The sequence below is a fragment of the Tursiops truncatus genome, chromosome 1 (assembly GCF_011762595.2).
Source record: "Tursiops truncatus isolate mTurTru1 chromosome 1, mTurTru1.mat.Y, whole genome shotgun sequence".
Classification (NCBI taxonomy): domain Eukaryota; kingdom Metazoa; phylum Chordata; class Mammalia; order Artiodactyla; family Delphinidae; genus Tursiops; species Tursiops truncatus.
In genome coordinates this window covers 40010215-40036459 of record NC_047034.1, presented here as the reverse complement: position 1 = coordinate 40036459, position 26245 = coordinate 40010215, and the positions used below count along the sequence as shown (strand labels likewise).

Below are 26245 nucleotides of genomic sequence, written 5' to 3'. Positions count from 1 at the left end.
CATAGTTAAGTTACCTATATTGCATTTTCAAATAGCCCTCTTGAAGTTTAGTTAGAATGCAGGACTTTGCCACCTTTTCCCATTTAGAAATACTTTCAGAAATGTCTTTGGGTTTGAGGCAGTAGAAAAAAAAGAAATCTATGTAAAACTTCTTCCAGCATGCTCTATATGCTAGTTCTCTGCTGAACATTCTTGTGCATTTCACCTGCTTGCTTTAGATTCATGCCATTTCTCCAGTTATGAATGCCCTCCGAACTTTCCATCTCTTCAAATCTTATCCATGCTACTTGCATAGTGATTTGTCCAAGACCGATCTCTTCTGTGGCATTCCTCAGCTCCCTCTATATTCTGATTACTTGCATATCTTTACTGGTTATTTGGCACTTGTCTGCTGACTTTATTGATAGTTTACCTTTTCAGATGCCTTATGTCTCTTTCCCCTCATGGCAGGGACAAGGTTTAATTAAACATTTTTATACTAGCTAACAACCAAAGTGATTAAGACTTGTATAATTTGAAGTCAGGTCTGGATTTGAATTCTAGCTTGTCGCTTACTAGTTGTGTGACTGAAGGCGAATTATTTAACATCTGCAAGCCTCAGTTTTCTCATCTGTGAAATGGAAATAACAGTGCCTACTTCATTATTTTAAAGATTAAATGAGACAGTGTGGAAAGTACCTGACACATTTTGTCATTAAATTAGTTACTGTTGGGCTTCCCTGGTGGCGCAGTGGTTGAGAGTCCACCTGCCGATGCAGGGGACATGGGTTCGTGCCCTGGTCCAGGAAGATCCCACAGGCCGCGGAGCAGCTAGGCCCGTGAGCCATAGGCCACTGAGCCTGCACGTCTGGAGCCTGTGCTCCGCAATGGGAGAGGCCACAACAGTGAGAGGCCTGCATACCGCAAAAAAAAAAAATTAGTTACTATCTTGGTTGATTGATTGATATTAATTTTTGACTTCAGTTTCCAGGAATATGGATCTACAGGAGCAGCCCATGCTGATAGTGAATATGAGAGAAGAATGATGTCTGTATATAATCATGTCTTGGAGGAGGTGGAATCACTCAATCGGAAATATACCCCTGTTTCTTATATGGCAAGTCACTTTTGTTTTATTGAGTTTTATTATGTGGAAGTGAGTTTTTATCTGTCTCTGGCACTTACTGTGTGTGACTTCAACACATTAACCTCTCTGTGACTGTTTCCTCTATGCCTGTTTTTTGTTTGTTTGTTTGTTTTCTTTTGCGGTACGCGGGCCTCTCACTGTTGTGGCCTCTCCCGTTGTGGAGCACAGGCTCAGCGGCCGTGGCCCATGGGCCCAGCTGCTCTGCGGCGTGTGAGATCCTCCCGGACCGGGGCACGAACCCGTGTCCCCTGCATCGGCAGGCGGACTCTCAACCACTGCGCCAACAGGGAAGCTCCCCTCTGTGCCTGTTTTGTAACAGGGTTAGTACAGTACCTACATCATAGTATTGTTGTGAGGATGAAATGAGATAATCCATGAAAGCACTTAGCACATCTGTAGCTGCTACATAGTCACACTAACATGTCAACTCTGCTCTACCAGAATGCAGATAAAACTTTTTTTTCCCTTTTTTAACAATTTAACTAAAGTTGCAATTGTTCTCAACCTTGGCTACACATTAGGATCACTTTGGAAGCTATTTAAAAAAAACACATCAATATCCAGGCCCCACCCAGGCCAGTTATCTTTGAATCTCTGCGAGGCCCAGACCTTAGTATTTTTAAAAGCTCCCAGGTGATTCTGTCATGCCACCAGGGTTGAAAACTATTGGCCAATTAAAATAGAAAGAACTGGGCTTATTTTCTGACTATCAGTAAATCAGTTCCTGCCAGGTAATGCTACTGCTGTCCTTTAATACTCATGTCCACGTAGCCTACTGAATCTGCTACCTTTGGCACTGTTGAACATCTGCTGTTTATCCCCTGACTTCCCAGTCACAGGACAGACTGACACTCTCACCCAGATTTCCTCCTCCCTGTCTGGCCATTCTCCAGTGTTGTATTGAGTTCAGGTTCCTATAACAAAATAGACATAGTGGCTTAAACAACAGACATTTCTTACAATTCTAGAGGCTGGGAAGTCCAGACTCAGGGTGCCAACCAGTTTGTTTTGTGGTGTGGGGTCTCTCGCTGGCTTGCCAGCTGCTGCTTTCTCGCTGTGTCCTCACGTGTTGGAGAGAGAGGGCCTCTCTTCTCTCCTTTCTCTTCTTATAAGGGCACTGATCCCATCACAGGGGTCCCACCCTCATGTCCTCATCTAAACTTAATGACCTCCCAAAGGCCCTCCTCCAAATATCAACACATTGGGAGTTAGGGCTTCAACATGTGAATTTAGAGACGACAGCACATTCAGTGTATAGCACTGTCTTTGAACTTTACACCTTGGAGAGTTTCTCTTGCCCTGCCTACACATTGGATACTGGTATTTCCTGTAGCTCTCTTCTGCCTCCTGCTGTTCTCATTCTGAACTCACCATTTATCAGGTGTTCTAGAAGAAATTGACAGGATGTGTCATTAAAGAGTTAAATTAGATTTTAAGGTTAGATACTTTCATTTGCACACTGCTTTCCATGTAAGATTGTCAATACATATTTGCTGAATTGAAATGACACAGGTAGCTGTTTGATACTGAGATTGGTTGCTAAGGAAGATTGTAAAGATTATCTTTGTAGGAAGTAGACATATTTATGTGAGACATTGATTAAATTATTTACATGTATTTCCTCTAAGCTCCACCCTAGGAAATTAAATAGATGCCAGATAGTACCTTGAGTTTGATAGAGTTCAATCCACTGCGTCTCATGGAAAGAATGGGAATTTTCCGCCCAGTAGGTACGCAATACAGAGAAAAGAGCCCTAGGGTCAGATTCTACCTCTGCCACTCAGCAGGCGTGATTTTAGACAAATTTCTAATACCCTTTTCTATGATATGGAAAAAGATCTACCTCATAGGGTTTTTGTGAAGTTTAAATGGAATAATGCCTAATGCCTGGCACAGTGCCTGGCCTGGCATATAAGGAGTGGTTAATAAATGTTGATTCCCTTTTCCCTCTTTCCAAATTGTATTTTATAGATTTGATACTTTCTGAACCCAAAATTCAGTTTAACAAGTATTTATTGAATCCTGTGAATAGAAAAATTACAAAGAGGCTCTTCCCTCAAGTTGTCCATAGTCTGATAAGAAAGATTTTGTAAACAAATACAATACAATATATGTGCAATAATAGAGGTCTGCACAAAGTAGAGTTGTAGCACAAAAGAGAAAGTAATTCATGTCAAAGGATAGGGGAAATGGGGTGAGGGTGCACATCAGAGAGAAGAGGTATTTGCATATGAGTTTTTCAGGCAGATAAGGAGGTGTAGAGAATTTCAGGCAGGGAACAACATGTTCAAAAGCAGAGGCATGAGGACTTCCCTGGTGGCACAGTGGTTAAGAATCCACCTGCCAAAAAAAAAAAGAATCCACCTGCCAAAGCAGGGGACATGGGTTCGAGCCCTGGTCCAGGAAGATCCCACATGCTGCAGAGCAACTAAGCCCGTGCACCACAGCTACTGGGCCTGTGCTCTAGAGCCCGCGAGCTACAACTCCTGAGCCTACGTTCCACAACTACTGAAGCCCACAAACCTAGAGCCCATGCTCCCCAACAAGAGAAGCCACTTCAATGAGAAGCCCGCGTACCGCAGCGAAGAGTAATCCCCACTCGCGGCAATTAGAGAAAGCCCGCGTGCAGCAACGAAGATCCAAAGCAGCCATGAAGATCCAACACAGCCATAAATAAATAAATAAATTTATTTTAAAAAAGCGGAGGCATGAAATAGCATGATGTCTTCCGGGAACAGTGTGTTATTACTGCAGCATAATGTGCAGGCTCGGGACTAGAGAGGTCAGTGGAGGCCAGATGACAAAAGGCTTTTAACACAGTCTTAAGGAGTTTGGACTTTGTCCCATAGACAATGGGGGCACTCTTTAGGAATTTTAAATGGGTGTGGGAGAGAAGTGGTTAAGCTAAGACTGTACACTATTGTTATGTAGAAACAGAACAGGTAATGGCCTGGAAGCCATGAAATTAAAGGAAAGAAGAGTGGTTACAAGACTTATGCAGTAATCCAAGGTAGGGGCCAAATTGATAAAGTGGGAGCAAGAATGAGAAGAACAGATACATAAGAAAGATTATTTAGGTGTGATATTTTCAAGGCTTGGTTTTGGTTTTTTGTTTGTTTTTTGTTTTCTTTAAATTAGATGTGAGAGGATGGAGACATGACCTCTGGGTTTCCAGCTTAGGTGACCAGGTGCACAAATGGTTGATCCTTGACTGAGACAGAATACAGAGGGATAGTGGAAGAAGGTGGTTTCATTTTTAAACATGTTAAACATTGGCAGTTAGATAACAGGTTTGGTGTCAGAAGGAGACAGGCTGGAATGCATGTAAAGTTGAGGTGTCGTGAGCATATAGGTTCTTAAAGTTCTGGGAGTGAAGAAAACTGCCTGTGAAGAACAAACAGACTGAGAAGACAAACGGACTAAGGAGAGCATCAACACTGAAGGAACATACAAAGGAAGAGAATCTTAGGAAAGAAGATGGAGCAGGGAAGAATCAGAAGTGAGGGCAGGGGCCATTAAGTGGAATTTCGTGGAAGAAGAGCATTATCAGGTGCCACAAAAGTGTCAAAAAATACAAAGGCTGTAAAGTATTCGGTTTGGCAATGAAGAGAGTATTCATGATGGGATAGTCCTCTTACCGGTTTACTAATCATGATATGTGATTTCACATCTCCAGACTGGTACTTTGATAGTAATCTGCAACTAACATACGTGTTGAAGTGTGCCCAAGGGGCTAGTGGTCTCAGAGGCAGTCCTGCTTTCCCAGTGGGGAATTGCAAAATCCGCATCTATTCTTTTAAAAGGGAAAATGGTACCTTTTTGCCCTGGAACAGCCTGAGGTCACTTGTGGTCCTCTAAATCCATTCTTTAAAGATGTTTCTCTCCTTAAATACTGTTGTGGCATCAAAGGTTCCACCACAAGTAGGATGTCCGGGCTAACGCATCTCAGATCCCTTGTGGCAAGAAGATGAATAGTGCCGTTTTAGCAGTTAAACCTGAGTAGACCCAGTGTCTCTAAATCCGTGTTGTGGTAATCTCAAGTAATAGACCTGGCATTTATATTAGGAGTCTGTCAGGCACAGAATGTTCAGTAATCTGAAACCAATGAGGAATGGATTCTTCTGGCTTTTAGCCTTAATGCCCTACTTTTTAAAAATGTTTATAGCAGAGGCACTAGGTGATACCCTGCTTGGAAGCAGGAACTTAAAAGGACAGACAGCACTGTATAGTGGAATAGTTTTCAGCCTGTGGCATTTTGGGGGCCACTGAGAGAGGAGTAGACTGAGGAGGGGATGGTAGACCAAGCAGGAATGGTTCTGGGTCACCCAAAGTTACAGGTGTTCCGGTACTGTAATTTTTTTTTTCTATTAAGTTTGCAAATCATTGGTGAAATAAAACAAAATCACTGAGTGACCTAGTTAGGTGACCTAGGTTCCAGTCCCAGCTTGTTCCATTAGTTGTCTGGGTGACCTGTGTCATCAGCAAAATTGAGGGTTAGACTGGATGATCTTTAAAATAGCTTTGATGGTATCACAGGTGTATACTTATCTCCAAACTGATTAAGTAGTATGCATTAAATATGTCCAGCTTTTTGCATGTCAGTGGTACCTCAAGAAAGTAGTTGAAAATAAACAAATAAATAAATAAAATCTTTGAATTCTTAAATTCTGGTTCTATGACCCCTTTCACTAAGACTCGAAAAATTCATTAGAGTAGTTCTATTCCTCTGCAGTTAAGCTGGGATTTTCAAAACTCAGTTAAATTTGTGAAATAGATTTTAGAAAGAAAGTGTTTTATTTAAGTTTCAGCGATCTATAGAGTTGGACTATATGGTAATCTGTAATCTGAATTCCAGTAAGTTTCCACCGTTGCTCTATCTCTGGAGACTCATGGCCACATGAACAGGGAGGCCACCTGGTAGAGATGGGATGAAGAATGAGGCAGTTCCAAGCCAAGGTTCCACGGGGATTTGGACTCGAGCCTCAAATGTCAATATTTTGCTCTGGTTTTTTACCATATACCTGCTCTTTATCATATTTTGTCACATGATAGTTACTTTATATTTTAGTATCTAAAATAACTATATATCTAGTAGCTCTAAGCTCTGTAGAAATGCAAACTTTGCACATTGCTTGATCTTGAGGAGTGTGGGTTTTCTCTGTCATTTTTTATTGAATATATTTCAGAATAAAGTAAAAGTCTGTAATTGTCCTCCTTGACATGAGTGATTTGATAAATGTATATAGTTCCTGAGTGTTATGTCTCTTAACCTGATTGGTGTGTACTTTTGTAGTAATTTTATGAGCGTTTGTAGTTTTTACACTTCTTCCTGAAAGTAACTATTTGTTGATGAAATTTGGAAATTTGTTTTCATTTGATTTTTCTTTTTTTTCCCCAGCATACAGCATGTCTCTGCAATGCCATCATTTCTTTGCTGAAAGTTCCTCTTTCATTTCAGAGATATTTTTTCCAGAAACTGCAGTCTACCAGCATCAAGGTAATATAGGAAGAACAATCAGGTTTAATATAGTTTAATACCTTCTTCTGAAGATTGTAGGGGGCATAGCTCTGCTTCAGGATCTTACCTTTGGTTTAGACAGAACTTATACTCTTCAGTTGTAAGCCTTTCCTCCCTTCAACAAGTGATTTGGGAGTTAAACCCTCTCCTCTCCTTTCTTTCCTCATAGTGCCAAATGCAGTGGGACAGGCATTTGGGTACCTTGAGCTCTGTCCCTGTCTTCAAGAATGAGTTGGGTGCTGTTCATCATAGTAGCCCACAGGGATCTTGAGCTGAGTCCATGTCTGATCAAACTATTTAAACCCAACTTAGAATGAATCAGGTCCAGTAAAACATCACCAGCCCTATCTCCAAAGCACTTTTGTCTACAAATAACAAATTTTGAGAAGCTGGGCAATGAGTAGAGTCAGTATTTTAAAATATTTAAGCCACTCAAAATTCAAAAGCTATTTTGATTCAAAGAATGAAATTGTTGGGAAAGGGGGGAAATTGTCATTTGTAAGAGATTCCCTGGATTATCCCTATCAGTAAATGTTTTCAGTGCACTTTTGCATCCATTTGAATGTTTTTGATTACAAATAATAGAGCATTCCATTTGAAAATGACCTGAATAACAAGGAAAATTGATTATATAGATAAGAAGTCCTAAGGTAAGATGTCTCCAGGGTTCAGTGGCTCAACAACATTATCAGAAAGACCCAATTTCTTCCGTATTTTTATTTAAGCAAGATTTGAGCTTTCTTTAATTAAAGGGTATTTAGGATTCTTAATATGTTTTTAAAGAAAAACTGAGAGGTTAAAAATGTCATTTGGTTTATTTGTGAAAATTGACTTTTATACCATGCTGACTTGATAGCGTATGTAATCCTAGAATTCTAGATTCATTTACATTTGAATTTAGTTTATTTAAAATGACCTTAGACCATAGAGACAGCAGCTGGACATGAAAATTTATATAGTGCATTTCCATACTAGAGTTGGTTCATTGTCAAAGAAATGCCCCACCTCAGAAATTGGGAGAACAGTGCCCTTGCTATTCTCTAATCCTCTGTTTCCCTCAAACAGAACTGGGGCTGGGGGTTTAAAAAAACAAAACAAAACAGTGGTATTTAAAAGGAGGCATTAGGGATAAGGAACCCTTGACTTTAAAGGTACATCTGTCTGGTTGTCCCAGCACGGTCAGGTCATTGCGGGTGTGTGTGTGTGTGTGTCTCTGTGTGTATGTATCTGTGTGTATGTATGTGTGCCTGTGTGTGTACAAGTAATGTTTTAATGTATAATCAACAATTAGCACAGACATGTTTGTTGTAAGGAAGCTTGCTTTTGGTTGTTAGCATTTATTTTAATGTTGGCTTTCCAGCTTGCCCTGTCACCATCCCCCCGGAACCCTGCTGAACCCATTGCTGTCCAGAATAACCAGCAACTGGCACTGAAGGTAGAGGGAGTGGTCCAGCATGGATCTAAACCAGGACTCTTCCGCAAAATTCAGTCTGTCTGTCTGAATGTTTCTTCCACACTGCAGAGTAAATCTGGACAAGACTACAAGGTAATTTAGAAAAGAGGCAGAGTTGTGATGCAGGTTTTATCAACTCATTGATGGAAGTTTTCCAGTCTTTTTTCATGGTTAAGCAGATTGCAGTTATACCTCCCAAGGGATCAGATGGACATAAGTTAAAAGTACGTATTAGGGTGTAAGGGGGCTGATAAACAACACTTCTCTTTTCCCTGCCCGAACCAGTTGATAGACAAAGCATCCAGGCAGGCAGAGATCAAAATATGAGTGTCACTACTGTTAGAGCTGGGGAGAAACCTAGCTCAGGTGCCTGGCAGCAAGGACTGCCTAGCCTTGTGGCTCTGAATTGAGTTTTCCCACCAGCCTCTGCCAGTATACAGAGAGCCTGCCCCTATAAAACTGGGAGGAGCAGTACCCTGAAGCCCAAAGAAGGGAGAGAGAAGGTGCTTAGCTCCCCAGGCCCAGTCCCCACCCCACAACTTACCAATCAGTAGGATGCACCTTCTCCCCTAGAGACCAGTACTGTTCATCTAATGAAATGTCCCTCCACATGGAGGGAAGCATCAGGAGTGGGGAATAACTTTCTCCCTAACCCCCTGACCCCAAAAGAACACATCTATTTATTTTTCCTTTGTTTTAAGTAAATTTTAGCATGTTCCAAAAAAAGTATACTATATTGGTCTTCCCTGGTGGCGCAGTGGTTGAGAGTCCGCCTGGCGATGCAGGGGACACGGGTTCGTGCCCCGGTCCGGGAAGATCCCACATGCCACGGAGCGGCTGGGCCCGTGAGCCATGGCCGTGGAGCCTGCGCGTCCAGAGCCTGTGCTCCGCAACGGGAGAGGCCACGACAGTGAGAGGCCCGCGTACCGCGGAAAAAAAAAAAAAAAGTATACTATATTGACATACAGTGATCAGATGAAGTAAAATCTTTCGTTAAGGGTTTAACCCTAGAAATTTGCTACTTTGAGAAATCATGAGGTAGGTTAACCAAAATCACGCTTGCTTTGTTAGCCAAAGCTAAGATTCTGAATCTGTGCCTGTGAAACACCAATGTTCCAAATGTAGAATGTTCCTTTCTTTAGACATTTCTTTCTAGTCCCTTGGTAGTTTATTCACAGTAAATGGAACAAGTGAACAAGTGCACAGTTGTATGAACAGAGTTGTTTAAATGTCCAAATTGGTTATGTCTGGGTTTATTTGTGGGCACCCTTGAACTGAGGTCCAGAGCAAGGAAAGGGGTATCAGTAAAGATATAAAATGAGAGCATTTTATTCTCTTTGGTGGTTTTAGGCTAAAAGGCCAAGGGAAGGTCTGGTTTAAGCCATTACTACTTTCCTTACTTTGGTAACTTTCTGTCTCTCTCCGGGGCTCTGTACCCACTCTGAGAAGGCTCAGCCTTCATTCTCTCCCTCTCTTTTGACTTCGAGGGCACAAAGCATGGCACCTTATGTAGCCACTCAGTAGATATTTGGTGAATAATGAAAAAAATCATTTACTGTATTTAGTACAACTCTCTTATGTTTCAGTGATCTCTCTTGTCACAGAAGATCATAAGGAGAACTTACATAGTCAGCTTATCCCTGTCTGCAGCTCTCTGCTCATTTTGAGTTTGAAAGAACAGTAACCATGATTCTCTTTGTCCTTGTATATAGTGATTTTTACTGTTTTTAAAAAAACCATTCAAGTCGAGAAGTACTACTGGTCTTCTCATTGTTGACTTACCTCTCAGGAGGCACTGGTTAAAGTCAAGAAGCTGACATAATAAGCCAGGTAGTACATGATTGCTTTGTAATGTTACTTGCAGTGAGTTTGCAACTTAAAATGCATCATGCGTTCAGAGTGATCAGGTTGCCTACTAGGCCTATTTCTGGTCCTTTTAAGGAAGTTCTTGTTTGGTGTGCATATTCTTTACAGAAATAAAAATCCTACAGAAGTTGAATGTGCAAACAAAAAACAAAAAAGGACTTATAAATAATTTTAAGATCTTGAATTTGTGGTGACTTCATTTCATTAATGTTACAGATCAGTGTCTCTGGAAAACTGACCTCATGATAACTGCTTATTGAGACACGAAGCTTCAGGGCACATTTATATAATTAATTACACAACAGAAATACACACATAAACATAGAGCAATCTAATCAAATATTCATTCTGATTACCTGTATATGCATTCTTAGAATAAGTGTCTCTCTTGACATACTTCATCTTGGGTACAAGAAGAGATACACCTGCAGGTGTTACTCTGTTCTTTGAAGGACAAAGGTATGAGTATCTAGCTAAATACATAAATGAATTCATAAATCTGTGTTTCATAATATGTTGTACTGCCCATCTGAACAAAACACTGATTTTTAAGTAAGCAACATGCAAGTTCTAAAGTTAATTTGTTAAAGGAGGGAAGAATCACTACATTACTTAAGTAATATAAAATCAGACTAGCTAGGAGGGGAAAAACCATATATTTGCATAGCGTTATGTTCTTTTTTAGTCTTTCAGATTCTAAACTCACTGAAACAGGTGGTTGCATCCAGTTTCTTTAGAATATCTCTTCACAGGTTAAAGAAAGATGGGAATTGGAGTTGGGGTTGGGTGAACAAGGAGAGGGGAGGAGAAATTTCTCTTTTACCCTCTTAGGGTCTCCAGCTAGGCCTAAGATTGAACTGACCTTAAGGCAGATTAACAGGAGAAAAGCATGCCAGTTTTATTAGAATTTTACATATATATGGGAGTCTTCACAGGAGGATGACGACCCGAAAAAGTGACCAGAACAGAAAGCTTAGATACCTTTTAGTCACACAGATGATAAATTCCTGACAAAATGGCAAGACAGAGGGTTTGGGGCTAGGGACAGTAAGTAAAATGACTAGGAGATCTGTTGGGGCATTGGGGGAGACTAGTGGAAGATACGGGTTATTTTCTTAGGTTGGTTCGTACAGATCCATCTCAACATCGATTCCCAGTCTCTGGTGATAGTCTTCTCTTTTTTGGTGCAGGGAGGTTTACCTTTCTCATGGAAAATCTGATTTATGTTTTAGGTAAAAAGGGGCAGGTCAGAGAGCCCTTTCTGTACCTGTTGTTTTTCAAGTGCCTTTAGCTCAAAATAATCGCTATGCCACAGCAGCGTATTTGGGGTGGCATGTTCTGAACTGCTTCCCAAGGCAGAAAGACCTCATCAGAGGGGCTGAGAAAGCTCCTTTTACTCAGGCTCCTTCTAGTGAGGAGGCAGTGTTACCTGATATTAAGAGTACAGGCTCTGGAGTTAGCCAGACTCTTGACTCCAGTCTAGAGTTTTGTTATCAGATGCCAACGTCATCACTCATTAGCTGTATGACCTTGGAGAAGTTACTTAACCTCCCCACCTCAGCTTCCTCGTTCGTGAAACAAGGATAATATTAGTACCTACCTTTTGGTTGTTTGCAAAGATTTAAATACCACTTAAAACAGGTCCTGGCTCACAGCATGCACTCAGGAAACGTTAGCTATTGTTATTTAACGATTTTTTTCATTCCAGATACCCATTGACAATATGACCAATGAGATGGAGCAGAGGGTTGAGCCTCATAATGATTACTTCAGTACTCAATTCCTGTTGAACTTTGCTATCCTTGGCACACACAACATTACAGTGGAATCTTCCGTGAAAGACGCCAACGGCATCGTATGGAAGACTGGTCCCAGAACCACCATATTTGTAAAATCCCTGGAAGACCCTTATTCACAGCAGATTCGCCTGCAGCAGCAGCAAGTCCAGCAGCCGTTACAACAGCAGCAGCAGCGAAATGCCTACACGCGGTTTTAGCCGTGCAACAGAGGCACTACAGACTTTCCAGGAACTGAGCAAATTAGCGAAAATAGTTTGCTTTTTCATATGGATAAAGGTACAAAAGTTAGAATATGGAGTCCGTTTATTCATTGGTTTCTGTGATAGAACATTCTGAAAAAAACATTTCTTTTCTTAAAAATTTACTTGGAGAAATCATTGGGTTCCTAACCAGAAAGATTTTTTTCCCCTTATTTCTTCTTAAACCAAGTCCTTCATCTCCTATTCAGCACTTTCATTGTTTTGCTATTATTACTTTTATTTTTGCTGAGCCTTCTCTTTTTCTTTCAGGAAAAGTCACATATTGGGATCATTGAATTAGTAAATTTGACTGCTTTCCTACCAAAATATATCACTTGCTGCCTGACATAGACCTCTAATTCTGAGCTGGGCCTTTGGAAGTTCTGACCAGTATGTGCCGGGTTTACCCAGGGTAGTAGAAACTGAGTACTCCCGTAGTTGGACTTGGAAGTGTCCCCTGAAACATCCAGTGTTGTGGATTATGAGAGCCTGCAGTCTAGCAGAAAGGAAACATCCTGCCGTATTATTTCACCTGTTTACCTATCTATTCTCTGCTAAAGCAATCGTAATTTATTGTTTTAGTGTTTAATTGACCCAAAGAGCAGCTAAAATTACATAGAAAGATTGGAAATTAATAATTTGTTTTTTCTAATATATGTGCAATTTTATGTAATACAGACTTTTTTTATTGTTTCTAAGAATGAAAAAAATCACATTTAATGTTAGGAGGGCAGATCTTTTCCTTTGATTGGTTTAGATTCTTCTTGGCAAGTTAGGTAGTGCTAAACTTGATTGTCTAGAAACAGCAGTCTCTCTATAATACACCCTCAGTTAGTTGGAATGCTCAGGGAATAGAAGTTTTCTCGTTAGCCAGAAAACCCCCTTTTTTTCTATGTCAATACTGGTGGAAAACCATTATAAAATATAATAATAATACACTTTCTTAACACAGTATACTACATGTAATTTAACTGTTCTTTCTTGATTTGGGATTGTTCAGTGCTTCAGGGTCATGATTTCTAGACATCAGGGATCACAGGATTGCAGACACTGATGATATGGGCACTTGGGCTGGAAGTAGCTCCCAAGGTGAAGCGCAGAGCACATTCCCTGGAAGTTTTCTTTTAAAATAAATCTCTCAATTGCTTTGCTCATTTTGCCGTTTTCTCTTTAAAGTCGACATTGACTCAAAGGAGGGATAGAGTTTAAAGGGAAAAAAATGAGTTTGGGGGATTTTTGTGTGTGTGTAATGTGGCCTCCAGGGCTGAAAGTGATTGGCAGGCAACTCGTGTCCCTCTAAGATCTCTTGGCTTCATGAGCTATTGTCCCAGCACAGCACTTCTGCCAGTGGCCAGGGCATTGTCATAAAACGGTGTAGATCTACAGTGTCCACTGTGGTTGATGCCCAGATGTACGCAGTACATGATGTGCACAGGCATGACAACATCTGGGAACATAAGCCTTAGGAAGAATTGCTAGAGAGTAGTGGGGGACGTGTGCAGGACCTCTTGCCCTTCTACCAGGTATGGAAAGAGCTGACCAGAAAGCCTGGGTTCCACTGTAGGCTCCAAAGAGTTAGCCCTGTGACCTGGGCAAGTGTCATCATCTCTGTAGACGGAAGTTTCTTTGTCTGTAAAATGACTGGATTAGACAGGACCTCTTGACTCCAGTCTAGAGTTTTGTTATCTGAAAGACTAAAGACAAAAAAAAAAAAAAAGTTCTTTCTTAAATTGAAAAAATCTTTTTCTTTTCTTTTCTTTTAAAGTGGCTATTTTCAGAATGAAATTTTACAATGTTAATTTTAGGTTTCTGGTGCTGTTTCAAGGCAGAATTGTCTGAAAAGAAGCAAATTTTGTAAACCACCAATTCCCCCAGTTCACTTTGAGACCTTCCCGTATTTTATATTCTTAAAAGATAGGCTTTTGATAGCTGTAGTTATAAACTGATTGATTTGGTATATTATAGAGCCCCTGGCACAAATTGGAAAGGAATTATTAAAATAAAAACAAATCCAAACAGTTTGGAGTGAAAAGTAACTCTGTGAAGCAAAAAAGGCTATTTTATTTTAGGATGTCCATTAGATCTGGAATTAGGACACCGATTTTATTTTTGGTATAATATCTACTGCATTTTTGGCATCAACTGTTAAACAGTTATTTGAGGTGGGGGGAAACTGTTTATAATTTCAACAGTACACTCATGAATGAAAAGGAAAAGAATACTCAAGGAAAGATGCAGAAAAGAAAGATAAACATACTGATTATGAAGTGAACATGTTCCCTGATTTTAGAAATATGAGTAATAAGGGCACTGGCCGATTGATTTAAGAAGACAGGACTGATTTTTCCCAGTATTTAGTGACTTTGCAGTATAACCTGGTGGCTAAAAGCCCAACCTTTGGAGCCACTCTGTCCAGTTCCAAACCCTAACTCTACCTAACTTTGTGGCCTTGGATGAGCTACTTAATCTCTCTATGCCTCAGTTTCCTTATTCCCCAGATCAGGAAGCATAATAGTGCTTCATGGGTTAGGTGTGAGGATTAAGCAAGTTAATACAGAATTGATATATATAAAGCAGTTAGAATGTGCCTCACACATAGTAAGCAGATACACATGAGTGTTTGCTGTTATTATTACCGCTATTATTATCCTCCCTAGTATTATTTTTCACAGTGTTAGATCAATTCTTTTTTTTAATAAGTTATTTTATTTTATTTATTTTATTTTTTTGGCTGTGTTGGGTCTTTGTTGCTGTGTGCAGGCTTTCTCTAGTTGCAGCGAGCGGGGGCTGCTCTTCGTTGTGGTGTGTGGGCTTCTCATTGCAGTGGCTTCTCTTGTTGCAGAGCATGGGCCCTAGAGCATGTGGGCTTCAGTAGTGGCAGCATGTGGGCTCAGTAGTTGCAGCTCACATGCTCTAGAGCGCAGGCTCAGTAGTTGTGGCGCACGGGCTTGGTTGCTCCGCGGCATTTGGGATCTTCCCAGACCAGGGATCGAACCCATGTCCCCTGCATTGGCAGGCGGATTCTTAACCATTGCATGACCAGGGAAGTCCATAGATCAGTTCTTAACCTTAGCATTTTATTTATTCAAAATAAAAGTTACCTTTTCTCTGCTAGTCAACACACATTTAAGCTATCTCCCCTCATATTCATTTTGGGTACATTGATTAAGAACAAAATAGCTTACTGTTGACCTAAACAAAATGGAATTTCTGTCTACTGCAGTGCTGAAATCCTATTTAATTAAAATATTTAAAGAAAAACGTACAAAGAAAATGATGAAAATACTTTCCAAAAGTACTGATTACCTTCAGTGGTAACGGCCATAGTATATTGACTATTTAGAAACTAAAGTACTATTGTAGTCCAACTTAAACTAAGAGATCTTGTGATGCGGCTTTCCAGCTCAAACCCACCAAGGTAGCAGGTAATTTGCAACTGAAGGCTGTCAGTCACTTTTCACATTGAAATATGATTCAGAGAAGAACAAAACAGCCAAACAAGATCTTCAGTCTAGGGTCCCAGAGATGTCAGTTTAAGTTCTATTTATACGACTCACTTGCCATGGATCCTTGGATAGGTCACTTGATCTTTTTGTGCCAATACATGCCAGCAGTATACTGAGAATAAGATGACCCTGCCATCTGGTATACAGAGTATATGCAGAGCTGTCTGACAGAACTTTCTGAGATGATGGAAATGTTCTAAGTCTGTACTATCCAATATAGCCACTAGCCACATAGAGCTGTTGAGTATCTAAAGTAAGCCTAGAGTAACTGAATCGTTTATTACTTTTAATTCAGTTAAACTTAAATAGCCTCATGTGGCTACTGCCTGTAGAACTGGACAGTGCAAGAGTAATAAGTGAAGAAATGAGATTCACTACTACCTTAGGACCTAGATAGTCCTTAAGTAGGTTTCTAGATAAGGTGTCTACACTGGAGTTATTTGATGCACCAAAGCTTTCACGTGGAAGAGTGTGGATGACAAGGAAGGCATCGGGGGTTCGTGTGTTTGCTTTGCTTCAGATAATACAGTACTGTGTTGCTCAACCACCTAGCCCTGTTCTCTCTATAATGTGCCCTTGGATTTAGGTTTTATCAGTCACCAACAGTGAAAGTATGATGGGAGTACTGAGAAGTCCCAAAGTCTGGTGAATTGGCTTAGATTTCCTGCCAACAGCACTCCAGGAGGCTGTGGTCTTCCTTTCCATTTCTTGCCCAGGAACACAAAGACCTTTCCATGGGCTGTGTATTTTATTGGCTTAACTGGCATTAGTCCACTATCCTGTGGTGCCTCCCAGTCTACTCATTCTATGAGCAATTTGATGTTTAATTGTAACAGATTTAAACAGAGGGTAAGTCATGTTTTTTTTCTTAAATAACATACCAAGATCTGGAGTCATTGATTTTCACAGATAATGAAGAATGCGAAATGTAGATTTACTTATTTCAAATCTACTACAGTTACAAAACATTTTTTCAGTCTATATCTTTTCCCTCATCCTCCTGCTTACTTGCTAATCTCTCCCAGAGCAGTTCTCTCCTGCACAGTCCAGTTTGTTGTGCAATAATTGCGTTCTTTGCTTATTATTTAGGTCTAGTTAAAGATTGAGACTTGGTGAAATGAGTTTGGGGATTGTCTTCTTCATAGATCATGAGTACGGGTCTAGCTTTTGTCTAGTGATACTTAGCTGGCAAACTGAGACTAAAAATCTTTTTATTGTTGTTTCCAGATCATTTTTTCTTAATAAAATTATAAATGTGAGATAATACCAAATGAATCAGAACAATCAGGAAGATGAACATCTACCCAGTACCCTCAAAATTCAGATCATAAGCAGAGAAGAAATACTCTCTACCTTTTGGTTTTCTCGGGAGATTTCGTTTGTGGATTTTGATGAAGCGTATTTGTGGCTTATTTGTATTTTAAAGAAAGAAATTTAAAATAGAAGACTGTGACAAGTAAAATAGAACTGAGTTAGACTGAGGAATTATGAGAAGATACCAATGTTTGCTTTTCCTGTTTCCTAAGATCATGGAAAGTGAAAGTAGGCCGGGCTGCCTCAATTTCTACCACTCCCACCCCCAGCTCCCCCATTGGAAGCAGTGAGGCTAAAGATGCTTTCTGTTTATGTGTCATCTCACACTTAGGAGATGAGCAAAGTGATGGCGACTTGTTAACACTTGTGTCCCCCATCCTTGCTTTCCCCTCCCACCTAGCAAAGGCAGCCGGTCCTGTGATTAGGAGGGTTAGTTCTGAAATCCCCCCAGCCCCTTCTCCCACTTGACAGGAGAAGCAGATGAAAAGGCTACTGTAGAAGTGCAAGTTGGGGAGAGGGGCTTTCCTGACAATGCCGGGCCCTGAACTGGGGTGAGAAATGCAAAAGGAAACTGACAGGGAGACCCCTCAAGCAACTTGCCGTCTCATTTGACAGAAAAGACCTATTTTTAGAGAATGTGGAGAGGGCTTTATAAAAGCTGTTGACAGAGCACAAAAGATGCCATTTCTGAAATTCTAGTAGCACCCCCCTTATATGTAACAGGACAGGCTCTTAGGTAATTAGAAAACTGGCCGTCATGTGGCATTTTCTCCTTTTCCAGCACTTCAAATGCAGTGTCCTTTCCTCCTCAGAGAGCCTCTTTTTGACATAAGCAGAGACAGTTGGGTAGCTACTACTTGGAAGCCAGAGAGGAACAAAAGAGCATTTGGAAAAAAGGTACACTCCTAAAGTGTGAAGTCAGTATTTAGCCTTGAGGAGATAGGAGCTTACACTCAGAATTAAATATTGTCTCCTGTTGCAGAAACTACTGCTTCTGGCCAGGCCGTTGGAGGACACGAACCCCTCAATGTCACGTTTCAAGGTATCAGGGCATTAGGGAGAAATGACTGTAATCACAGAATCACTTAAGCAAGATCATATCTGTCCTACTTAGTGGTTACAGTGTCCCCCGGGATGCTCAAGAGAGTATTAGCCCTGCCTGGAGTTGTCTCTCTCAGGGAGTAAGCACGTCTGGAATCTCCTTGAGGGCCCTTGGTGCAGGAGGGGGCCCACGCGTCTCCCCCAAGCACCGCCTCCCCCTGCCTCTCTCCCCTGCATGCTGACCAGGTTAGCTGATGGAAAGCACTTTTCCTTCATCCTAAGCACCAAGGTAACTCAGCTGACATCACAGGGCACTGTAGCTCAGTCAGCATTTGTCCATTCGTCTGAGCAGGCGTTTGTGAGCTCAGATTTCTCAGATCTGTGCAAAAGGCACAGCCAACAAGGACACAAACAATGTTGGAAACAGGTGATCTTTTATTCTTCACCAAATGTTGATTGAACACGTACAGGGTACCAGGAACTGGGAATACAGTCATAGACAAGTCCCCTGGGTTCACGGCCATGCCACTGCTTGTTTTTGCACAGGCTGTGGGAAACCCACCCTGGCCTTGATTATGCCAGGGCGGCCTTAGCTTCCTTGGTAGCTGATCATTTTCTCCAGTGAAAGTGGAGAGGAATGTGTTTAGACGGGACCATCCAGATCAGAGTCGCTGCTGTTTCCTGTGTGGCCTTTGGAAAAGCTCTCTCAGCCTGAAAGTCTGCTCCTTTGGTATCTAACCACCTTCCCAGTTCACTAACCCTTTCCTCACATCCCAGCTAAACCCCTCACGGCAGTCTTAACCTCCTGCTTCAATTCTGTGTTTGAGAGTATAGAAAGCTCCCCAAAGCCTTGGTCATAGGGAAATAGCTTTAAGCAGAATGCAGCCTCCCCTGACCCCAGCTACACCACATTGAAAAACCCATCTGCCCCTCCAGACCCAGCAGAAACCCTGGCCCTGATTCCTCCAACCAGACGTGGTGCTCCATCTCCCTCTGAGACCAGTATCAAATCCAGTCTCGTGTATGTTCTGCTGCCTGACTCTTGGGGTTGGCATGAATGTGGACAAATGGTGGCTAAAATTACCATGTCCTGTTAATGAGAACAAACACCTCTGTCCACTGTCCCACACCCCACGTCAGCCCCCTGGCTGCTCTCCGAGTCTCTATTTACTCTCATAACATCTCTGTGAGCCTTGGCTTCTTCGTCTGTGAAATGGGGCTAATACCTGCCTGTTGAAGAGTTGTGAGGATTAAAGGTAATAATACATGCACAAAGCCGGCTACTGGCGGGCCCACCAAACGTTGCTTGCCTTCCGTGTCAGTGGTGGAGTGGCCAGCGTGGCCTGGTGGCCCAGAGAACCCCGGGGAAAGAAACGTCAGCTTCCTAAAACAGTAATGTTTCAGATCATCTCTGCCTTAAAGATGATGTCCCAGGTTTGAGGACTTCAAGGGACAAAAATTGACAGCTGAGAGGAGGGGGGTGGTGAAGAGGCTATGTTTTCTCTCGCCTCCTAAGTGTGTCTCTGTGTGTGTATGAGATATGTGTCTAGGCAGGGAGAAGAGCTGGCCTACTTTGGAGGATGGGGGACTGTCCTTCACAGTGTTGCCTCCCTCCTGTTGCCACTACCGTCACCCTAGTTCACAGCCTCATTATATCTTCCTGGAATATCACTTTCACTTCCTGTTTTTCCTGCTGCTAGTGTCTGCCTCCTCTGAGTAATCCTTATTCCCACTGCTTCCCAGTTCACTCATCTGGTCCAAAATCTTAATTCCCATTGGGTTCCCTATACAGCGTGAATTCTTCAGTATATCATTTAAACCCCTCCACAGTGAGACTCCAGCGTGGCAGCCAGGCCTCACCTCTCACCCCATCTCTGTGTGTATCCCAGCCTGTAATAAAACTAGCTTCCTGGGCATCCCACGAGCTTGGTTTGCACACTCTCACCATCGTGACTTTGTTCATATTTTCCCACCACCTGAAAACTCTTTTCCATCACTGAAACCCTTGTCGATCCCTCCGTGTTCTGATTCTCCAGCCAAGCCCAGGGTTCCTCCATGACCTGTATCATGTTCAATCTTGTGTGGAGCAGTTAGCCTGCCTGGCCCTCGGAGTCAGCATAAAGGTGGACATGTAGTGGCTAATGTGACCATGTCCCGCTGATGAGAAAAAACGGCTCCCTCCGCCGTCCCACCCCTCGTGACTATTCTCCAGCCCCCAGCCCTGGTTCACATCCCTGTGTGGAGCAGTTCCAGCTGGTCTGCCTACTGACTCAGTGTTCACCTACTATTTCTGAGCTGCAAGCAGTGTCAAGGCAGGAGCACACACCACTGCCATTGTGGGGGGCCTGGAGTGCAGCTCAGGTTCTGATCTGAGGTCTGAGGCAGTAGGGAGGGAACCAGAGCCTAGACTTGCAAGAAAGTAAAAATTTTTAAAAAAGGCCTGTTCATCCGTTTTTTGTTTTGTTATGTTTTTTCCAGCCGCGCAGCTTAGAGGATCTTAGTTTCCCAGGGATGGAACCCAGGACCCCGGCAGTGAAAGCCCAGAATCCTAACCACTGGACTGCCAGGGAATTCCCATCATCTGTCTTTTTCTTTAGAGTCACCTTCACATTCCTCCTGCACCAGCCTTCTCTTGATCAGAATGTGGACTATGTTGTTGCTCTGGGTGATTTGGGTTTCACTGTTGCCAGCCAGCTTTTTTGGGGGCACCTTCCTCCCTCCTTCCCTTTCTCTCTCCCTGCCTTTCTTTTTCAAGGACTGATTGAGCACCTGTTATATGCCAACACTGCAGCAGGTAGAGTCCCTGCTCTCTGGAAGCTTTGGTTGGTGGTTGTCATGTGTGTAAGCTTGATCCATGTTTGTCCACAGTGCCAAGGTGCTGGGGTGCCAGTCGCACTCAGGTGAGACTTGAACAGTCCACTCCATTGTCCTTCTCATAGACTGAGCTCGTGTATAAAGAGCTGCCTGAAAGACCCTGTGGGAGGTGGAGTGGGCAACGTAAGATGCCAAGGAAGACAAAGGCAAGGAGAGGAAGGCAGAGGTGGCCTTGGATTCTCACCACTCCAATCCAGAGCCAGGCGCAAATCAGACTCGGAGAGCTCCACGCTGATGCTTTCACTCCTCTGCGGGTCACCTATTAGATTGCCGGCCAGCTCATGTTTTCCCCTCACCTCCCACCCCCCATCTGCTTTCCTTTATACTTCTACCCTGCGAGCTTTGGACCACAGACTCCCTTTGGATGGCTGGACCTGTGACAGGTAACCTTGGGAGTCATCCAAGACCATGTTTTTTGCTATACATACAAACAGTAAAAAAGGACAGCCTAGCTGAGTTCCTGTCCAAGGTTCCCTGAGCTGCCCTTACGTCCTTATAATGCAGTGAAATATTCATCTTTCTGCTTTTCTTTTGGACATTCCCCAATTTGTGATCTTTCCCTAGTCAGAGACATCCACAATGCCCTAAGGAGAAGTGGAGGGTTAAAGCAATACGCAAAGACAAAACAACCCAATGTTCAGTCTTTTTAACATCCAAAATAAGACATTGAGAGTAAAAAGGGATAGCGTTTTGGCTATAAAAACAGAAGAGAAAGAACAGTGAGATAACCATGGCTGCCGCTTTAGACGTGTTGACATTCTCATTGTTTCCTGAACCCCAGTGCATCTCACACCTCTGCACCCCTGTGGCACTTGGCATTCAGTGTGCGATGCTTCTTCTCCCCCATGGTTCTGCTTAGCAAGCTCAGTCCATCTCTGTAGGTTTACCCAGGTTGAAAGTCCTCCTCTCCAAGAAACTTTACCTGAAAGCCCCCACAGAGTTGGGTGCTACCCTAGCTTTCTGGTCTACTCTCTGCTTATGTGTATCTCCCTGTGTACGTAGCTATCTCGCCTTCTATCTAAACTGTGAACATCCAACGGGAGGATTGGGAGTTCATCTTTGCATGCCTGCTGTCCAGCATGGTGCCTGGAACATAGTAGGCAGTCATTTGAGTTGAATTACTTAATGCAGAATTCAGTTTCTAATGACCTAGCCTTAATAGAGTTAACTGGTCCTAGGAGCCTAGCCACTGAGAACTAACTGTAAACTCAAGAACTATTGCATAACTAATGCTGGATATTTCTGGTCCTCAACTCAATAACTCAACTACTTAGGTGACCCTACTACAAAGGACCCAGCACTCAGGCAGCCTAATAATTCTGCAGCCAATGTTGCAGAGGTGCCCTTCCTAAACTAGTGGCCTAGCCCTGACCGTACAGCCTCCGAGTAGGAGTCAGAATTGGGCTGGACTCCTTTGTGACCAAGGCGAAGCTTTGTCATCCCTGTCTCTGTTCTTCAGTTTCTCTGTCGTGTGGTTGTGGTCCTAATTAGAAAGCTCTTAGAGGATCCTGAAAGGACTCTTATTGCACAGCTGCACAAAGGGTATTATGTCACCGTGGTATAAGAGCATGGCAAATAATATGAACTAGGAATAATAAGGGCACTTATTTCCAGAAGCACATTGGTTTAAACCACAAAAGCTCCTTGGCACAGGGCTTGAGGATTGTAAAACCTGAGCAATCAACAACCCCTGGGAGAGGGGAGCCCATGCCAGCCTACCGCTGGAGAGTTCATTTGGTCGTGGTGGGTGGGCCGGTGTTTTCCCTCAGGTGTTCTCACTTCGGTGAAATTTCCCTGCTGGAGTGAGCCCAGCCCATTTGCTGGGTTCTCGGGCGAAGTGGCCATTACTTCCGCTTCCCTTCTGCATAAAAGAAGCAAAGAACTGGCCTTAGCAAATCTCAGTTCTTTTCATTCTCTGTAGGATGAAGACAGGTCTCTAGATAATGGAAATTTCATGGCCACTTTTGCTTCTAAAATCTATATAGCCGAAAAGTCATCTGGGCCACACCTTGACCCGCCGTTGCTACCTCTGGTCAGAAACTTGGGAAAACCAGCCAGATGCACTGTGTCTATGAAAAACAAAGTCACCATAACAACCTGGTCATCCTGGAGTGGAAAACGATGTTTAAACATGGCTCTGACAGGAAGAAGGGCAGAATCTACAAAGCAAAATAATGGTGGCTCCTGGAAGAGACAGGCACATGTGCTAGTGGCTCCAGAGTTTCTACCCAGGAACCTTCATGGTTGAAAGTGGGCTTGAGAACCTGCTTGCCATGTTTGCGTAGGACTTTATCTGACCTGGGAAAACATCAGCTATTCATAAGAAAGAAGGAGGTGCGTGTGTGTGGGCATGGGGTGCTGGTGGAGGTGAAGAGGGGGTGGCTAAAGCCCTCGACCCTGCTCTGGAAATCAGCATTAGGCATGGGTAAAGATTCATCCTATATATACATGAAAGAAGCATTTAAACATGCAACGAGAGTCAGGGAACTTGGCCTTTGGGACCAGCTTTGCCACAAACTGACTAGGGCAAGTTATTTTCTAATGTAGGCTGTAGTGAGGGCTCTGCTGGCTGCCCATGGCTCTCCAGGAGGTTCTGAGGACAGATGTAGGACAGGTGTGATGTGTAGGGCAACCAAATAAACCTTGTCAAACCAACGTCAAGTAAAGGCCACTGCTCACCTGGTTTACCTGGTCAGGTCACCTGACCTTGATTTCATTGGCCTGGCAGAATCCACCCTGTCCAAATACCCAGAGGAGTTATACACCTGGGGAATGTATGTAGACGACAAAAGGAAGAGGTGAGAAACACTAAATCTGTGTGGCTGAAAGAAAACTGCATTGTTTAATCATAAATTTACCCAGCCAACCATGGATGTGATATGATAGGACATGACATGACATATGATATGGGATGATAGATGATATAATGATATGATGTGTTGGCTTCCAATTTCCTTTTGACCAGAAACCTGGAAAAGCCCCTTAATCAAGCATGACTGAGAGATGGGTAGAGAGGGATAGGATTATACATGGAAAAAGAACAGAGGTCGGGGTCACCCCAAAGTGTCTGGCATCCCAAATCTGCCACTTACCAGTTGTGCAATTCAAGGCACATTGCTGGAGATCACTGGGTCTCAATTCTTTCATTTGTAAATTGGAGAAAACACCACTACCTCATAGAGTTGTTGTGAGGATTAAATGTCAACACAGATATAAAGTATGTAGGAAGTATTAGATGCCCAGTACCAGCAGCTACTTGCTTGATTCTTGTTTGTAATACATTCTTCTTCCTCTTGCACGTTCCCAGTTCTCTCAGTCCTCTCCTGCTGTCCATGTCTCACGTCAAACTGGGCAGGAGTGTTCTTTTAAAAATTTAAGGTGCCTAAATAAGTATGGAGAAAATTCCACTGTTAGACAGTTGTCCCAACTCTTGGACAGAGTCCCAACAGAGGCCTAAGTCACCATCCCCAGCCTTTGCCTGCAGTGATGGGACAGTGGTACATGGCCACAGGGCCCCAGTTGAGGGAGGAGTCGAGCAAAGCCAGAGGGGTTGGCTGGAGATAAGCAAGGGTCAGCTGCCTGAATTAGGGATAACTCCTCATGTTGCTTCCAAGCCTGAGATACCATGATTCTTAAATCTTTCTCTGTCTACTTCATTAATCCATGTAGACCAGCTGACTCAACCAGGGTCGCATATTGAGCAATGGCCAGGCTGGGGTTAATAGCTCTGGTCTTTGAGCCATTATCACAGAACTGGCAGAGACCTTGAACCCATCCCAGTGGAAATTTCAGGGCTGTTCATGGAGCATTCGATGGGCCAACAGCATACCATGTTGATTTTTTAAATATTCCCTGATAATTTTCACATCAAATAGTTCCTGCTATGTTAATTCATTTTTTAAAATATTTTTTTTGGCATCTGTGGGCAACACAGAGTGTCCATTAAGTTCTCATTGAAGGTATTTATTTCCTTCTCTGATGACATTTCCTAACTGGAAATCAGTAGGGGGAGGCTCTGGGCAGGCCGTCCTGGCTTTCGCCTTAGCTGGATGCCAGTCTGTGTTAAATCTCCAGGCCACCTGCCAGACAGTCTTGTGATTGAACTGGAGAGTAGGAAATAGTGTAAAAGTGAAGCAGGCAGAGGCCACAGGCAAGAGTAGCTTGAGACAGCAAATAACACAATGGTAAGATGAGCAGGAACAGGATCAGATCTTCCCATGAACACATGGAGGTGTGGAAAGATGAGCAACCAGAGGGGAGCAGCACCACGGAGACAGGAGGACTAGGTGTGGGCTTGAAGCAAAGAAAGGAAGCGGGGAGCTCCTTAGGGTTCACCCAATGACATTTGTCTTAGGGTTAAGTTATGGAAGCAGAACCACTATGAGTCTTATGGAATAAGGAATTTATTAATACTATAAGAATTAGATCATACACAATTGTGGGAGGAGCTGGGCAAGTAAAGAACTGAAAGTTCTTTCTTTCTTCTGAAAGTTCGGTGAAGGATCACCGAAAAGTCATTCACCAGCCATTGTGCGGGTGAACAAAGCAGAACTTACAAGGAAGAGCAAGGCAGGGCTGGCTGCTGGACTGGGGCCCCCAAGGGGCTGGGGTGCAATCTTTGGAAGGACGTGGCTCTTTGTAGCTACTGCCTCTGTGAGTTTGCAGCAAAGCATCTCATGGTATATGGGGGCATCACTGTTGGTCAGCAGGGCCGGCAGTCACAGAGGAGCGGGGAAGAGCAGGGACACACACGAGCCTGGCTGCCTCTCGGTGTGTCCCTCACCAGCTCCAGCCAACAGTGGCTTTCAGAGCGTGATGGCTGCTGTTTCACCGCCACCACCCACATGCAACTTCCCTCTTGGCCAACTTCTCACAGAGAAGGGGGTGCTGGGAAATATTACACCAGAACCTTCCAACGCTGATCTAGGAAAGACAACAGCACACTCAGCTCACCGATACACAGAGCCTCACATTTTTGAAGTCTCAAAAAGTGTGTGGTAGAGAGGAAAGCTGTCAGAGTATTTCTGTTCATCAAGACTCTGGGTTGCAAGTGACAGAAATTCTAAAACTGGCTTAAGTGAAAAAGAGGCTTTGGGGGGTGGAAATATTGGGGTAGCTCAAAGAATCCAAAGAATTCTTTGGATTTAGAATTAATCAGAGGGGGACTTCCCTGCTGGCGCGGTGGCTAAGAATCCGCCTGCCAATGCAGGGGTCACGGGTTCGAGCCCTGGTCCGGAAAGATCCCACATGCCGTGGAGCAACTAAGCCCATGCGCCACAGCTACCAAGCCTGCACTCTAGAGCCCGTGAGTCACAACTACTGAGCCCGTGAGCCACAACTACTGAGCCCGTGTGCCACAACTACTGAAGCCCGTACGCCTAGAGCCCGTGCTCCACAACAAGAGAAGCCACCGCAGTGAGAAGGCCACACACCGCAACGAAGAGTAGCTCCCGCTCGCAGCAACTAGAGAAAGCCCGCGTGCAGCAACGAAGACCCAACGCAGCCAAAA

The 26245-nt window shown here is 43.2% G+C and overlaps 1 protein-coding gene across 3 annotated transcripts in view; it reads left to right on the top strand.

The window, feature by feature from the left end:
- The window catches only part of INTS7 (integrator complex subunit 7), a 91581-nt gene extending 78426 nt beyond the window's left edge, over nt 1-13155 (top strand). For all 3 annotated transcript variants that reach the window (XM_019918500.3, XM_033853076.2, XM_073803043.1), the window contains 4 exons: nt 964-1096; nt 6525-6623; nt 8005-8190; nt 11672-13155. In XM_019918500.3, coding sequence (XP_019774059.2) covers nt 964-1096; nt 6525-6623; nt 8005-8190; nt 11672-11959 — 706 coding nt within the window. In that variant the 3' untranslated portion in view covers nt 11960-13155. The remainder of the gene's footprint in view (nt 1-963; nt 1097-6524; nt 6624-8004; nt 8191-11671) is intronic.
- The last annotated feature ends 13090 nt before the right edge of the window (nt 13156-26245 follow it).